Source organism: Mangifera indica, chromosome 17 (genome assembly GCF_011075055.1).
Source record: "Mangifera indica cultivar Alphonso chromosome 17, CATAS_Mindica_2.1, whole genome shotgun sequence".
Lineage (NCBI taxonomy): Eukaryota > Viridiplantae > Streptophyta > Magnoliopsida > Sapindales > Anacardiaceae > Mangifera > Mangifera indica.
The window spans coordinates 2,794,516-2,811,374 of record NC_058153.1 but is presented as its reverse complement, the minus strand read 5'-3'; the positions used below and the strand labels follow the sequence as shown (position 1 = coordinate 2,811,374).

The 16,859-nt window shown below is 35.6% G+C and overlaps 3 protein-coding genes across 6 annotated transcripts; all 3 read left to right on the top strand.

The window, feature by feature from the left end:
• Positions 1-273: 273 nt before the first annotated feature.
• On the top strand, positions 274-3,430 carry LOC123201087 (FRIGIDA-like protein 4a). Of its 2 annotated transcripts, none has more exons than XM_044616540.1 (3): positions 274-1,288; positions 2,412-2,587; positions 2,687-3,430. In XM_044616540.1, the coding sequence occupies exons 1-3, from the start codon at positions 460-462 to the stop codon at positions 3,260-3,262; spliced, it is 1,581 nt and encodes a 526-aa protein (XP_044472475.1). In that variant the 5' UTR covers positions 274-459; the 3' UTR covers positions 3,263-3,430. The 2 variants fall into 2 exon arrangements, with proteins under 2 accessions (XP_044472475.1, XP_044472474.1); XM_044616539.1 differs by having other exon boundaries at positions 276-1,303.
• Positions 3,431-4,454: 1,024 nt separating this feature from the next.
• On the top strand, positions 4,455-9,510 carry LOC123200334 (aldehyde dehydrogenase family 2 member C4-like). 3 transcript variants are annotated; one of them, XM_044615485.1, is made up of 10 exons: positions 4,455-4,579; positions 4,703-4,885; positions 5,826-5,968; positions 6,882-7,265; positions 7,351-7,440; positions 7,527-7,700; positions 7,814-7,951; positions 8,133-8,270; positions 8,349-8,410; positions 9,035-9,510. In XM_044615485.1, the coding sequence occupies exons 2-10, from the start codon at positions 4,786-4,788 to the stop codon at positions 9,306-9,308; spliced, it is 1,503 nt and encodes a 500-aa protein (XP_044471420.1). In that variant the 5' UTR covers positions 4,455-4,579; positions 4,703-4,785; the 3' UTR covers positions 9,309-9,510. The 3 variants fall into 3 exon arrangements, with proteins under 3 accessions (XP_044471420.1, XP_044471419.1, XP_044471421.1); XM_044615484.1 differs by having other exon boundaries at positions 4,455-4,885; XM_044615486.1 differs by having other exon boundaries at positions 4,457-4,803.
• Positions 9,511-11,296: 1,786 nt separating this feature from the next.
• On the top strand, positions 11,297-15,560 carry LOC123200862 (ARF guanine-nucleotide exchange factor GNL2). Its single transcript, XM_044616250.1, has 2 exons — positions 11,297-12,351; positions 12,439-15,560. The coding sequence occupies exons 1-2, from the start codon at positions 11,297-11,299 to the stop codon at positions 15,533-15,535; spliced, it is 4,152 nt and encodes a 1,383-aa protein (XP_044472185.1). The 3' UTR covers positions 15,536-15,560.
• Positions 15,561-16,859: the final 1,299 nt, after the last annotated feature.

The following is a 16,859-nucleotide window of genomic DNA, read 5'->3' as shown; positions in this document are numbered from 1 at the left end:
AATAAAATTATATAAATAAATATTATGTATTATTTTATATATAAATAATGATGTATTATTATATAATTAAATATTATTTTATTTTAATTTAAAATTATTTAATCATCTTATTATTTATATATATAATATTACCCATTTATTTTTTACCATTTTAACTCAAATTATTATTTAATATTATTGGCCTTTTAAATATATTATATATTATTTGATATTATTGCGTTTTACTGTCCCTCAACAAATTGATGAGGTTAAAAGCAAAAAATACGACATCGTTCCCTCTGTTCACACTTCACGGAGTCTTCTTCCTGGTAGAAAATGACGCCAGACAATTAAGGCAGAGAAGAATCACAAAAATTAAAAAAACAGTACCGTAAATATCTTCTTGTTTTCATTTCTTCGCTTAGGTTTAGGGTTTCGGGTTTTTGTTAACCATTGAAGGCTTCACTAAATCTCCTTACAATGGCGACTGAGTTATCGATCAAAACAGACACAGTGGAGCAATTCTTTGACGACCTGGAGGCACAAAGAGCGATTCTTTCCTCATGCACTCAGTTATTTAAAACCCTATCTTCCCATTTCACTTCCCTCCAAGAGTCCCTTTCCCGTAAGTCCGAATCCCTAGATTCGAAATTCCTCTCTTTGGAATCCACCTCCACCGAAACTCTCCAATCCCTCAGCCAGCGCGAGTACTCTATCCCCGAACGCGAGGCAGCCGCCGTAGCTCTCCTCAACGACCAAAAAGAAGCCGCCGTGGAAGAATTTCGAAAACCTGCGAAATCCACCGACCTATCCGAGACCTTAAAATCCTTATGTCGTAAAATGGACTCCTCTGGACTATTAAAATTCATCATCTCCAAACGTAAGGAATCCATGTCGTTGCGCGCTGAGATCTCTGGGGCAATAACGGAGTCCGTGGACCCACCGAGACTGCTCCTAGACGCCGTGGAGGAGTTTTTAGTTCAGAAGATGGATAAAATTGGGGTTACTGATAAAAGGTGGGCTTGTGGAATGCTGGTTCAAGCTTTGTTTCCGGAAGGAAATAACTGTAAAAAGGCGGTGGGGCCTGAGTTTGCGAGAAGGGTGGTGGACAGAGCGGCGGGGATTTTGGAGAGGTGGAAGGAGCAAATGTTAGATACTGAATTGGGCCCCGCGGAGGCTGTTATGTTTTTGCAAATGGTGGTCGGTTTTGGGTTGAGTTCGAGGTTTGATAACGAGTTTCTAAGAAAATTGGTTTTGGATTTTGCCTCCAGAAGGGATATGGCTAGGCTTGCAGCATGTTTAGGTTTCGGTGAGAAACTAGGAGGTTTGTTCTTTATAACTTTAAAGAAAAGAGTTATGTGGAGTGAAATGAAAATTTCTTTATAAACTGCTATTTGCATTTTCTTGTAAAAGATGAAAACTTTCTTTATATGACTGTATGGCATACAGTGTAGTTGTTCAAATTTCCTGCGGTAGACAAATATGAGAATAAGACATCTTTAATACTAAATTTTCCCATGAGAGAATCAATATTTAGTGTTCTCAGTAGTCTAAGAATCATATTAGAATGCACAATGTTGCATTTTCTTCTGCTTGCTTTCTTATTTCAGGAAGATACACACATTTATTCTCTTTCAAATGTATATAGCATCCCATGCTCTCATTACATTACTCTTGGTTTTGATACAACATGGTCAGGTCCAGGCAAACAAGGTTTTCAAAATCTTCATGAGAATATATAACTGATACTTTTTCCATCTCTCGGAGTATATGAATGGACAATCTTTTCCTACCGCCCAAACTTAGCGACTTTGTAATTCATGTTGTATACTTCTTCAAAATATGCATTAGTACAGATTCCACACATCTTGATTTTTTTAGAGGTTCAATATTGGAAAGTAGGACTCTGATTTGCTATATGTGAAGTTGCATTTATGCTGATTTTAAATAAATAAATGAAAAATATGTACTTCATTATGTAGTCTCTATACCCTCTTTTGTTACTTAGTTTACACTAGGGTGCCCCCCCAAGGATCAAAGACGTGTGTTGACGGTGTAGATCATTGCAATATATTGAGCATGCCATTTTATTTAGATTATAGAATTCAGATTATCAAAATTAATATGTTGAAGCAAAAACCCAATGATATAAAAAAATAATGATCTATGGGATATTGGGTTTCAGAATTTACTATAATTTGTTGCTAACTTTGTTGAGTTTCAATGCTTTCGTGACAAGAAATCTAACCAACAAGACTATCTCACGAGGATTATATAAAATCAAATGCTTAAAAGGAAATGCTATTATAAAGTAAAGATGAACTAACAGAAAGTGATTTCTCTGGTTTTGTATTTTTTGGTCGGTTGCCTTTTATTGTATCAGAATTTTATCAGTTGCCTCACTTGATTGAAGAAATCTATTAATTTTGCAGATATAATTGATGAATTAGTGAAGAATGGTAAAGAGATAGAGGCAGTGTATTTTGCTTCTGAATCCAGCTTGACTGAAAGATTTCCTCCTGTTTCTCTGCTCAAGTCCCATCTCCGGAACTCCAAAAGAAAATCCGCATCTATATTGAAGAATGGCAATTATAGCAATGCTGCAACAGTATGTTGACTTTTTCCTTCTGTTTTTCAATTAACTGCCACATGCAATACAACCAATAAACTAAGCTTTTCTTAATATCTGTCAACTATTGTACTTCAGGAGGATTCAACCAATATGGAATTGAATTCTATTAAAGCCATCATCAAATGCATAGAAGACCATAAGCTTCAATCAGAGTTCTCTGTTGATAGCTTAAGGAAGCGAGCTGCTCAGCTTGAAAAGAACAAGGCAGCAAGAAAGAAAAGTTCAGCAACCAATAGCAAACCCCAAAATAAGCGAGGTCATGGTTCTAGTAGTAGCCGTAGTGGTGGACCACCTACCTTTCGGCCGGCTAAAGCAGCCAAGTTTTCAAATGCTTACCAATCTTTTGGTCGCAGGAACCCAGCCCCTCCTACTCTGCATAGCCCAGCTGCAAGATATTCTACCCCATACAACTATCCTAACCAAACTGTCTATGAAGGTGCTGCTGCTGCTCAGTATGCAACAACTTATGGTGTACCACACTCTCAAAGTCCTGCTTCTATCCCTCAACAGCACTACTCACTTCCAGTAGACAATATAGTTGCTGGTGGGCTCAGAGCCAGTGGTTCGAATAGTTCACAGACTGGCTATGGTGTGTATGATTACAGTTCTGCACCAGCTTCCTCTTACCAGTCTCAATCATATACACAATAGTATGCAAGAAACACTGGTCTGACCATTAGTAATTTGGTTTTTTTAGATATTTTGGTAGTTGGCATTATGTTTTTGAATTCCTTTGTTTATTACCTATTACTACTTCGGAATTAAATCTGGAAATGGTTCAGATTCCCCATAGAGGCATTATAAATTACTTGTTTGGAAGCTGGATCTGATTCCTGTTCTCAAATTTTGACCATGCTGATTTCTTATTATCCTTGTGAAAATCTTTAAGTTGGTGAATTCCATATGGATGAACTTGACCAGCAATGCTGTCATTTTCTATTCTTCACTAGTTGTATTAAAAAAAAAGAAGTAAACCAGAATGCTGAGACGCTCTCCCAAATTTAAAATTGTAATATAATATGGAAAAATGTTATATATGTATATTTTTAATACACAATTTAAGTGCATAAATAATATATTATTATATAATTAAAAATTATTTTATCTTTAATTTAAAATTATTTAATTATATATATGATGATAAATAATTTATATATTTAAATTATATATAAAAAATGTGTATCTACAATTTTAGTGTATGATGTGAAGATGACAAGTCTTCTTTTAGTAGCATTTCTCTTCCTACTTCATTATAATTATCCTTCTGTTTGGAAGGTTTAAATATAAGCGGCTAACCCCATAAACTGAGGTCCGTAGGTTTAGCAAGTTAGGCGATAATTTTTGTCAGTGATATTATACAAAATAATATTATATATATCTAGTTTAAACATATTTAAAGATATATTTATATATATTATTATATAATAGAATATTATTTTATTATTAATTTAAAATTATTAAATTATATAATGATACATTAAATGTGTACTTAAACTAAGTATACTGTTTTATTGTATTATATATACAAACAAAATGTAAAAACTCATTCGTATAATTTGATATAATAATATCTAATTAAATAATTTTAAAATGATCAAAAAGTATTTGATAAATTTATATAATTTGTTTTTAAACGTAATTTTATTATTTCTCTTATTCTCAGCTGGGGCTTCAGGGAACTTTGTAAGAATTCAAGATATTAAACTGATTGTTCTTATTGGTTATTCACCAAAATCTGTTGACGTTTTGATAGCAACGTCTATGGATGAAAAGGTTAAAGCTCATATCTGAAACGCTATACATCTACAGAAAGTCCAAAAGGAAAAAATAAAATCAAAGCATCAGGAAACAAATTAATTCAAATAAAAGTTGTTGGTAACATATGCTCATATATCAAAATATTTTATCAGGAAACACAGACACCCCATCTATCTTCTCCCCCATCCAGCAGGAATCATGTTACTTCTGGTATTTGCCAAGAGGCTACAATGCTGTGAAACTTAGAGTCATAGGCTGTGACAGCAGCAAATCTTGAATGACTTGCTTATTGTTATATATTTATTTATATTTTCTCCTTTTTTAATTATCTAGGGCCTACAAATACTGCCATTGCGTTTTAAAAAAGAGATCAAACACAGGAGTTGGTAATGCCAGGTAGAGAGACTTTGTAAAAGATGGCAACTTATCCCAATGTAAGTTCTTCCGAGTTTAATATCCCCAAGATCAGGTTTACTAAGCTGTTCATCAATGGAGAATTTGTTGATGCTGTTTCAGGTTTTTTTCCCTTTCTCTTTCACTTGTTTGACAAAATCAGTTGAGATTCTGTGACTGACTTTTAATTACTTTTTCTGTTCATCAATGCTTCATTCTTGACCTGTTGAACAATATTCCATGTCTTTTCTTATATCTTATTAATACAATCACTGCTTATATTTTTTATTTCTCAAAAAGAAAGAAAAGATCTGTCATTATTTGCTATAAGCAAGGCTAATCAACTAAGAAGAATCCAGCTGAAAATGTCCAAGTCAAAACAGTTTAGCCATAGATGTTAAACTGAACTGATTCTCCTATGCATATGTGTTTTTGTTAGTATCTGTCAGTGCATGCTTTAATGCATGTTAAGCTTGTTTTCACTTGAAAAATCTAGTTCGGAGAATTTCCCAACTTTTATCTCTTCATATGAAGGTCTGTTAATGAACAGAATCTTGCCTCTGTTCTCATCCTCTCTGATTTTCTCCTCTTCCCGTTTGTTTTATGAACACACCCATTTCACCTTTTTTTTTTTTCTTTATTATTTATTCACTTCCAGAGAAACACTGAACGAGTTGAAATGGCAAAAATTGAACATTTCGTATTCAGGCTTACCTATGCTCACTACCAACTGTTTTAGTTGCTGCCTTTTGCAAGATTGGTTTACTTGATTTCTTTATTTACCATATTATAATATATATATATATTTTGCATTTATGAAAATAGAATGGGGTTCTCTGGTTGATGTATATTCTGGGTTTCTTGTTTGAGTTAGCAATAACTACATTTATGATTATTTTTTCTATTAATTTATCAGTAGAGTCGGCTACTCAGATATTCTTAAAAATATATATTGAATTCTTTTACTGGTAGGTTTATGATTAAGTAGTTAGAGCATGTGATATTCAATTATAAAGTGGTTGTCGGTGTGAGATCAGAAAAGGATAATTTTGTTTCTTAATAGGGAAAACTTTTGAGACAATAGATCCAAGAACAGGTCAAGTGATAGCAAGGATTGCCGAAGGAGACAAGGACGATGTTGACCTTGCAGTCAAGGCTGCCCGTCAGGCCTTCGATTATGGCCCTTGGCCACGCTTGTCTGGCTCTGTAAGTTATGTAAAAGTAAAAGGCTAAAGGACTTATTCCCTCCCAAAGTATTTTTTTTTTTTCAACTTTCATCCTTTAATTATGAAAATCTAAAACACCCACCCATACGAGGTTAAGTCTATTAGTTTTAAGGGCAAAATCATTATTTCATCTATAATATTAAAAATAAATTAAAATTTAATCTCTTTTTCACTCTCATAACCCTAAAAACTAAATGTTTGCTCCCTAAAACAAGTTTTAAAAAATGACACTCCCCCCCTAGGGTTTAGTTTTCAAGCCCTAGCACCATTGCCAGTGACAAAGATTCTCTGATGCATCACCATACTTTAATAGTCTCTCTCCCCTCCTTTAGAACTTTGACCTATAAAGATCTCGTTTAGAAAGACGAAGACGAAGCTCTTCGTCTTCTTAGACAAAGACAAGATTTTTGTCTTTATCTCTCCAGCTTCATTCAATGCCGATCGGGTGTCTAATTGAGAGGAGAGAGATCGCCAAAGAGAAGAAGATTCAGGAGGGAGAGGTCGCTAACAATGACGCCGAAGTTTGAAAACTAAGCCTTAGGGGAGAAATGTCATTTTTTAAAACTTGACTTATGGGGGAAATAGTTAGTTTTTAGGGTTTAGGGGGGAGAAAAAAAAATAAAATTTTAAGAAGTTAGAGTTCTGTTAATTTTAACTACTCATGGGTGGATAAATGAGACTTTCAAAGTTAAGGGGTGGGAACTTGAAATAAAAGGAGGTCCTTTGGCCAAATTAAAACCGTATTAATTGGCAAAGGCAGATATGTAGTGTTAAGAACTTGAAATGGTTATTGTTATTTCAGTGAAGACTGCAAAGATTCAGCACTTTTAAATGTCAATATAATCAGACAGACTAATGCATTTTTCTGATTCTGATATACGGTGATGGAACAGGAAAGAGGAAGAATAATGAGGAAATTTGCGGACTTAATAGATGAAAACTTAGAAGAATTAGCAGCATTGGATACTATTGATGCTGGGAAGTTGTTCGGTTGGGGCAAGGCTGTGGATATTCCTCAGGGAGCTGACCATCTTCGATACTACGCGGGAGCAGCGGATAAAATTCACGGGGAGGTGTTGAAAATGTCACAGCCGTTTCAGGCATATACTTTGCTTGAACCCATAGGTGTTGTAGGACATATTATCCCCTGGAATTTCCCTACTTCCATGTTTTTCATGAAGGCTAGCCCCGCCTTAGCTGCTGGCTGTACCATGGTCATCAAACCAGCCGAACAAACGCCCCTTTCTGCTCTTTTTTATGCCCATCTCGCTAAGCTTGTAAAAACAAATTTTCTACTTCAATTTCATAAATATTTTTCAAATGATGATCAGACTCATGTTTTATAAGTTCTTGATGTTTCAGGCTGGTATACCTGATGGTGTGATCAATGTTGTTACTGGATTTGGACCCACTGCTGGTGCTGCTATTAGCTCACATATGGACATTGATAAAGTGAGACATAATGCATAGAAATTTCATCTTTTGCTAATTTGGGAAGATTAGGCTGTAAATTTAGTGAGCCTTGGTCTTGTTTACAGGTTAGTTTTACAGGGTCTACAGAAGTAGGACGAAAAGTAATGCAGGCTGCAGCAGCAAGCAATTTGAAAGCAGTTTCACTAGAATTAGGAGGCAAATCGCCTCTCTTGATTTTTGATGATGCTGATGTAGATAAAGCAGCCGAACTTGCTCTTTTGGGTATCGTGTTCAACAAGGTTTAGTATTTATATATTCCAATTATGCACAAACTAGTCGCGCATAGGATCGTATACATACATATATTTATATACAGCTTAGCTAACTCTTCTTTGGGTTATGAATTCTATAGGGAGAAATTTGTGTGGCAAGTTCACGTGTCTATGTTCAAGAAGGGATTTATGATGAATTTGTAAGAAAATTGGTAGAGGAGGCCAAAGCTTGGGTAGTTGGGGACCCTTTTGATCCTAAAGTCCGTCAAGGGCCACAGGTATTATGAATTTTAAGTTTTACAATAAGTTTTTACTTTATAAAATTAAACGAGATAAGTCAAACATTTGATCTTAAAATAATACTATTAAATCTTGAACCCAAACCTCTTCACTTGCAATTCTACAATAAATTTAGCTAGTAAAACCAACAAGATTTTGACATTATAATTTTTTCGACAGGTCGATAAGAAGCAGTTTGAAAGAATTCTGTCTTACATTGAGCATGGAAAAAGAGAAGGAGCCACTTTGCTAACAGGGGGAAAGCCTTGTGGGGAGAAGGGATATTATATTGAACCTACAGTTTTCACTGATGTTGAGGTAAAATTTTAAGCAGTTACTGGAAATTTTCATCAAAGGATTTGCCTTTTTAACCTGCAAATCTCACAACTTGTGCAGGAGGACATGCTGATAGCAAAAGATGAAATCTTTGGCCCTGTCATGTCATTGATGAAGTTCAAGTAATTCCCTGAACTTCCTAGATCAATCAGAACGGAAAATTTTTACCACTTAACATTGATTTTATTAGAGTTATTTTGCATAAATAACATTTTTTTAATATTCTAAATTAAGCATAAATAATACTTTTTCATCCAAAATTAAACTAGGTTAATGAAACAACAATATTAAGGAGTGAAATTACCATTTTTTCCCTACTATTTTATTTTTCAAAATTATCATACAACTCTAAATTAACAAAAATTAAAAATAATCTTATAAATATTCAAATTATATAAGAATCATTTTATCTTCCACCCTTATTGCATCTTCCTCTCTTCTTATGGATATAAGTGTTTTTGTTGTATAATCGTATTTTAGGGGATAAACATAATTTTTTAAAATATTGAGATTCTTTATGAAATTTTTAGGGGGTTGCTGAAAATTTGGAAATATTTAGAAAGTCTTTTGATAAATTTTTAATCAATTTTCCTTCTAATAATTTCAAAATTAACGGTTGATCAATTTTAACCAATGTTTTAAAACCAAACCTTGGGTGGGACAATGTTATGTTATTTACTCATTTTATTAAGCTTAACATATGATCACATTAAAATGTTCTTATATTGTTGGTAATTGATTTACAGGACAATTGAGGAGGCTATCAAGTGTGCCAACAACACTAAATATGGGCTAGCAGCAGGAATTGTGACCAAGAACATAGACGTGGCCAACACAGTGTCAAGATCAATTAGGGCAGGCATTGTCTGGATCAATTGCTATTTTGCTTTTGATAAGGATTGCCCTTATGGAGGATACAAGATGAGTGGATTTGGCAGGGATTTGGGATTGGATGCTCTTCATAAGTATCTCCAAGTCAAGTCTGTTGTCACTCCCATTTACAATTCTCCTTGGCTCTGAACACACTCGGTTTATTCGAATCTTAAGTAATATGAATGTTGGAAATTGCAACACCCTACGAGTATATCTAAATTGGATAATATTTTGAGCCTACTATAAAAGTATGAGTTTATATTCTTTAATAATTGTAATAATAATTGCATACTTGAATATTAAATTCACAATTTGGGTTTGAGCTTTACTTAAGCTCATGCTTTTGCAAGTTGAAAGTGGTTTGAATGAGAGCAACGGTTATAAACAAGTTAAACCGACTAATTAAGATAAGCTCAAATTTGAGTCATTCTAGTTCAGCTCTTGAGCTAAGCTCAAGCTTTATATTGTTTGGTTTGGTGAATTCACAAACTTAAGTTTAGTTTGAGTAAAATATTAATGAACTTTTATTAATTTAAAAATTTGTACTTACATATCTAAAATCATATTTTCTGACTTTAAAATAAGGTGTAATTGATAGATATATAACTTATGATATTTAAATGCAATATTTTAAATTTTACAAAGCTTAAATGTAATTTTTTAGGAGGGCTCAAGTCATTCATTCTTGTTTCGAGTTTGACTTTGAGCTGGACCTCTTTTTTAACCAAATACTATTTGATATGATTGTACTCGGTTTAAGAAAATTTGGCATCACGTAAAATCTTGAGTGTCAAAGTTTTTTAAATTAAAATTTTTAGAAAAACGATTCAATATTTTAGGGATGTGTTACTAATTTATGTTAAACCTTTCTTAGAGAATTGAGGATCATTAATAACATTTTTGATTTTTAAAGGGAAAAGTTAAGGGTCCAACTTTAATAATAGAAGGGTGTCATGAGATGTTGAGAGCAAACAACCTATGGCACGAAAGGTAAGTGGTAGAGATTCGAATCTAAACTTTTTTTTGAAAAGTTTTAATACTTCACCAATTTTGCTAATTGTTGGAATTGATAAAGAATGTCGGATATTTATTTTCCCAACACGAGGTGATGATTTAGGATAATTTGATTGTTGTTTTAAGGGACACAAGTATAGAAACAACAATGAAGATACAGTGAAGTTAATACTACTATATTGTTTGCACATCGTATTACTAGGTGCGGATTTGTAAAAAGTCATGAAGTAAGAGATTATGCAATTTGTGCATTATCTACAAGAGTTTAACAAATGCCTATGGGGTATTCGAGTTTGGAAATTGACTGTCGAGTCACTCAACAAGGTAATTTCACCATCGTACAACTAGGTTATCACCAACAAGAAGTAGAAGATAAATCTCAAGTTGACTAAGTACAATGTAATGGGTTTCTTACTAGCATTCCGGGTAAGTTTCATGTTTATAAAATTATTTATTTAATTGTCCATACCTTCATATCTTTAGTGAGGTTGTTTATTGCAAGTCTGGATATCGGAGACCTTGCGTTTATTAGTTTTCAGTTTCTTCTACTCCAAAACAACACCAAAACAGCATGCAGGAGCTTGATTCAGAAGCTGTCAGGCTTTTCTCAGTGGAAAAATACCATGAAAGAGATTGCAAGCATGAGAGAGTAAAAGTTTAAATCTTTTTTAACGATATTTTAAAATTAAATTAGTATCTGGGTTGTGGGGTTGATTATGTAGTTTTACAAAATAACGTGGTTTGTTTAAGATTTACCAAAACACTGTTTTGTTGGGAAATTTGTTCAAACCAAATGGAACCCAACTCTGCACTCTCCATTTTGTGGACAAGAATTTTGAGCCTTCAGCCACATCCATTCGGTCTTTTCTCCAATACAACTGAATAAAATCAGGAGATATTAATGGCGGAAATTTTCAAATGTCCATCCATAACCATGAAATATTATCAAAAAATTTAGAAATAATTAATAAATAAAACTGACCTCTTGCTCGGCAAAGCATCCGGCCGATTGTTTCCCGGTGAAATTGCTTCGACAAAATTCTCAGTTCCAAAATTGTCACCCAAAATCAGCCTCACAACAATAAAACATCAAATCACTTTCTGCAACCGTGTTTTGAAAAATGGGAGAACTCTATGGAGAAGAAGATAATGAGGATGGCAAAATGGAGGGAAAGAAGGACATGGAGAAATTCAAAAGAAAAGAGCTCGGTCTGTCCTGCATGTTAAACACGGAAGTCGGGTCGGTTCTAGCTGTGATCCGGCGGCCAATCGACCCGAGTACCCAGTACATACAAGAAGAGAACTTTGATTCCTCGTTAGTACACTCTTTAAGATCATTACGCTCTCTGATTTTCAATCCTCAACAAGAATGGCGAACCTTTGATCCCACCATTTATCTCTCTCCATTTCTTGATGTTATACAAAGCTGCGACGTTCCAGCTGCCGCCACTGGGGTTGCTCTCTCAGCCGTGTTGAAGATTTTCAAGGTTGGAATCTTTGATGAGAAGACCCCAGGAGTAAAAGAAGCCATTAATGCTGTTGTCACGGTCGTTACAAGCTGTCAGCTTGAAAGAACAGACCGTGCATCTGAAGATGCTGTGATGATGAGGATTTTACAGGTTTTTATTTCTATCATGAAACACCCGGCCTCAGTTTTGCTTACAGATGATTCCGTTTGTGTTATTGTGAATTCTTGTTTTCAAGTTGTTCAACAATCTGCAAGCCGAGGGGATTTGCTGCAACGTAGTGCCAGATATACAATGCATGAGTTGATACAAATTATATTCTCTCGGTTGCCTGAAATTGAGGCTAAATCAGAAGATGCATCAGAATCTGATTCTGAAGATGTTGATTTTGACCGAAATTTGGATTCAGGGTATGGAGTTCGTTCTGCTGTTGATATATTTCATTTCTTGTGTTCTTTGCTAAATGTACTGCAAATTCTGGAGACAGAAGGCTATCACTCTGTTGATGAAGACGTTCAGCTTTTCGCATTGGTTCTGATAAATTCTGCCATTGAATTAAGTGGGGATGCTATTGGAAAACATTCGAAGCTCTTAAGGATGGTTCAAGATGATTTATTTCACCATTTGATCCACTATGGTGAGGGTTCAAGCCCTCTTGTGCTATCTATGATTTGCAGTACTGTGTTGAATGTTTATCACTTTCTTCGGAGGTACAATAATAACTCTAAATTTTCTTTGTTATAGACTCAAACTGATCCCACTGGAGTGTGATTCTAATGCTTGATTAACTTTCATAGGTTCATTCGTCTCCAACTGGAAGCTTTTTTTGCTTTTGTACTTCTAAGAATTGCAGCTCGAGGGCGATCTCTTCAACTCCAAGAGGTTGCTCTTGAAGGCATAATCAATTTCTGCAGACAACCCACATTCATAGTTGAAGCCTATGTGAACTATGATTGTGATCCCCTTTGCCAAAATATTCTAGAGGAGATAGGAAGGTTGCTTTGCAAGCACTCGTTTCCAGGGGCTGCCCCGTTGACGAGTTTACAAATGCAAGCATTCGAAGGATTGGTAATCCTGATTCACACCATTGCAGAAAACATTGACAAAGGAGATTCAAGCCCTTCCGGACCATTCCCAGTTGAAATTACGGAGTATAAACCCTTTTGGGAAGAGTTACCTAAAGGCGATGATCTTGATGCATGGGTGCAAAGTGTAAGGCTTCGGAAAGCACAGAAAAGGAAAATACTGATCGCCGGCAATCATTTTAATCGCGACGAAAGGAAGGGTTTAGAGTATCTTAAACTTAGTCAATTGGTCTCGGATCCCCCCAATCCAAAAGCCTATGCTTTCTTCTTTCGCTATACTCATGGACTAGACAAAAACTTCGTTGGGGACTTTCTTGGTGACCCTGATGAGTTCCACATCCAAGTTCTCAAAGAATTCACTGAAACCTTTGAATTTTCTGGCATGGCCCTCGACAACGCTCTACGAAATTATCTAGAGACATTCCGTTTGCCTGGAGAATCTCAGAAGATTCAACGGATCCTGGAAGCCTTCTCAGAAAGATTTTACGATCAACAATTCTCAGAAATTTTTGTAAGCAAGGATTCAGTGTTAATACTTTGCTATTCTCTCATTATGCTTAATACTGATCAGCATAATCCGCAAGTCAAGAAGAAGATGACTGAGGAAGAGTTCATCAAGAACAACAGAGCAATCAATGGAGGAAAAGATCTTCCCAGAGAGTATCTCTCGGAGCTTTTTCACTCTATTGCAAACAATGAGATAACGCTTCTTGAGCGATCCGGCCGCTCAATTGAAATGAATCCAAGCAGATGGATTGAGTTAATGAATCGATCCAGGTCTATGAACCCCTTTATTCTATGTGATTTTGATCGTTGGCTAGGGAGAGATATGTTTGCTTGCATTGCTGGTCCATCAGTGGCGGCCCTTTGTGCCTTTTTTGAGAATGCTGATGAAGATGAATTGCTTGAAGAATGCATAGAAGGATTAATCTCAATCTCTAGAATAGCTCAATATGGACTAGAAGACACTCTTGATGAACTTCTTGCCTCATTCTGCAAATTCACTACCTTGTTAAATCCTTATGCCACAGCAGAAGAAACAATGTTTACTTTCAGCAATGATATAAAGCCAAAAATGGCTACGCTTGCTGTGTTCACCCTTGCAAATAACTTCGGAGACTCGATTCGAGGGGGTTGGAGGAACATAGTGGACTGCTTGTTGAAGCTAAAAAGGCTCATGCTACTACCCCAATCTGTGATTGAATTTGATACCTCTTCTACGGCTGATGCCCCGTCACACTCCAGAACTGAATCCGGCATCGTCACTCCCTCGCAAGAAGCTAAATTCGGAGTTGGAAGCCACCAGACTTCTGGCATGATCAGTCGGTTCACCCATTTTCTATCCCTTGATAGCCCGGAAGACGCCATAACCCTTGGCATGAACGAGTTAGAACAAAATCTCAAGATTATCAAACAGTGCAAAATTGGAAACATCTTCAGCAATTGTTCCAACTTAGCTGTTGAAGCTTTACTAAATCTGGGGCGTTCTCTGATATTTTCAGCTGCAGGAAAAGGCCAAAAGTTTAGCACCCCAGTTGAAGAAGAGGAAACAGTTGGTTTCTGTTGGGATTTAATCACCGCCATTGCTTTAGCCAACACACACAGGTTTCAAGCATTTTGGTTCTTTTTCCATGAGTATCTTCTTGATGTTGCTCAGTTTCCTCTGTTTTCCCCCATCCCCTTTGCAGAAAAGGGAATTGTAGGCCTCTTCAAGGTGTGTCTGAGGCTTCTTTCTTCCTACCAAGTAGACAAATTACCAGAGGAGCTAATTTTCAAGTCCATAAATTTAATGTGGAAGCTGGATAAAGAAATCCTTGAGACTTCTTGTCAGTTCATAACACAATCAGTCAGCAAGATCATCATTGAATACCCTGCAAATTTGCAATCCATGCTAGGCTGGAAAACTGTTCTTCATTTATTATCAGTAACCGGTCGCCACCCGGAAGCCTATGATCAAGGGGTCGAGACTTTAATCATGTTAATGTCTGATGCCATTCATGTTTCAAAAACAAATTATGCCTACTGTATAGACTGTGCATTTAGTTTTGTGGCACTCAAGAACAGCCCATTGGACAAGAACTTAAAGATTCTAGACTTAATGTCAGAATCGGTAAATTTGCTGACAAATTGGTATAAAAATGCCTGCCTAGAATCAGGGGCCACTATCACCGTTGCAAGCACTTCAAGTGGCTCCCCCATTGAGGACTCCAAAAGTCTTGCTTCTTTAACCATAAATTTATTCATCAAACTAGGGGAAGCACTCAGAAAAACAAGCTTAGCCCGCCGAGAAGAATTGAGAAATCATGCAGTTTTATCTCTTCAGAGAAGTTTTACACTGGCTGAAGGGCTAGATCTTTCATCAACAAACATCATCAATTGTTTCAACCTGGTGATTTTTGCCATGGTTGATGATTTACATGAAAAGATGGTGGAGTATTCAAGAAGGGAGAATGCAGAGAAGGAAATGAGAAGCATGGAAGAGACTTTAAAGCTTGCAATGGAGCTCATGGCAGAAGTGTATTTGCAGTATCTAAAACAGATAGTAGAGAGTGCAGGCTTCAGGACTTTCTGGCTAGGATTGTTGAGAAGAATGGATACATGCATGAAGGCTGATTTGGGGGCATATGGGGACACCAAATTACAAGAAATAATTCCAGAATTGTTGACCAAGATGATCACAAAAATGAAGGAAATGGAAATTTTAGTGCCAAAAGAAGGTGATGATTTATGGGAAATCACTTACTTTCAGATACAATGGATAGCTCCTTCACTCAAGGATGACCTTTTTCCTAATGACTTTGGCATCTGATACTTAACACCACCATCAATTTTTAGACAAAACAAGCCAGTGCTTCATTTTTGAGCAAATATTTAGTGAGTTCAGAGTACTTTTTTTTTTCTTTTCTAGCCTTGAAAAGTATGTGAAAATTTATAATAATAATAATAACAATAAATGTTGCTAAATTGTAAGGTTTTAAGATTACAAAGCATCCATGAGAATCAATTCCATGAACATTTATTTCATCTTCTTTAATAAATCATTCACTTCAAATCAAAATTTATGCTATTAAAATTCCCCATGATAAATGTTATTTTAAAAAAGGCTGCTATTCAAGTCCTTGAACATTCTCAGATTAACCATATTATAGCCCTGAAATGAGAAATTTCAAACTTTTTTAGGCTAAAGTAAATTCTATTTCTTTACAGAGTCTAATATTTCAGAAGCAAGAAGTGCAGAAGGATGGAGGTTTAGATTGGCATCCCTCCATTTGATGCTTAGAAAGACATCAACATCTCTTCCCATGGCAGCAAATGGAAAAGGTGTTATTTATTCAAAGTAATGTAGGCTTTCAGGAGCAACATGCTGTCTTGCTAATGGGATGGGAGTCATTATGCCATTATAAGTTAAAGGGGTAAAAATTAACTAATGTAGGTTTACAATAAATATATAACAAAAGCCTCTAAGGGATAACTTGACTGACAAAAGTTGTGGAATCCTCTCATATTTATCCTAGAAAGCATAATATCGATACAAAGTAACAAGAAACGTGACTTACATTTTGGTCAGGTTTACTGTAGAAGAAATTGGATAACTTCCACCCCTGCTACCATTAAGTGTACCTTGGATTTACCCAAATAGATAATCCCAAGTTTCTTGTATAATTGAATTTGTCCTTAGTTGCTAGTACCTTGTTTGGTGGCACTATATTTGAGTGGCTTGAGTTTGGTTCCTTGCCACCCTCATGTATGACACCCTTATATCACATATTGTTCAAAATGTCCTTTTGCATTTGGGTACCATCATTGCAAAATTCCTCTGTCTGTCTAGAGAGGGCTCAATTGTTTTATACCATGGGCAAAGGTATGTCCATTGGCCTTGCCTCACTCATCTATGAACAAATAGACGGTTTTTCTCTCTTCATATAACCGCTATAAGCAGAATAGGGCAGTTGTTATGAAAATGGTCTGTAACTCCTCACTTCTCCAGTTTTCATCCTTAATGGGAGAATAGATATAAGCCAATGTTTTGAGAGGTCCCTTGGTGAGCATGTTTAACAAAAACACATACACCATTATTGTGAAAATTGAATCACTTGGAAGACTATTACATCCATGGAAGATTTTGGTCATTT

Bases quoted from the DNA above. Each gene is read 5' to 3' on its own strand.
- LOC123200334 (XM_044615485.1), top strand. From the start codon at position 4,786: ATGGCAACTTATCCCAATGTAAGTTCTTCCGAGTTTAATATCCCCAAG. The intron at 7,952-8,132 runs GTATTATGAATT...TTTTTTCGACAG, and splicing joins AAGTCCGTCAAGGGCCACAG to GTCGATAAGAAGCAGTTTGA. The intron at 8,271-8,348 runs GTAAAATTTTAA...CAACTTGTGCAG, and splicing joins CAGTTTTCACTGATGTTGAG to GAGGACATGCTGATAGCAAA.
- LOC123201087 (XM_044616539.1), top strand. From the start codon at position 460: ATGGCGACTGAGTTATCGATCAAAACAGACACAGTGGAGCAATTCTTT. The intron at 1,304-2,411 runs GTTTGTTCTTTA...TTAATTTTGCAG, and splicing joins TTTCGGTGAGAAACTAGGAG to ATATAATTGATGAATTAGTG. The intron at 2,588-2,686 runs GTATGTTGACTT...ATTGTACTTCAG, and splicing joins ATTATAGCAATGCTGCAACA to GAGGATTCAACCAATATGGA.
- LOC123200862 (XM_044616250.1), top strand. From the start codon at position 11,297: ATGGGAGAACTCTATGGAGAAGAAGATAATGAGGATGGCAAAATGGAG. The intron at 12,352-12,438 runs GTACAATAATAA...TAACTTTCATAG, and splicing joins GTTTATCACTTTCTTCGGAG to GTTCATTCGTCTCCAACTGG.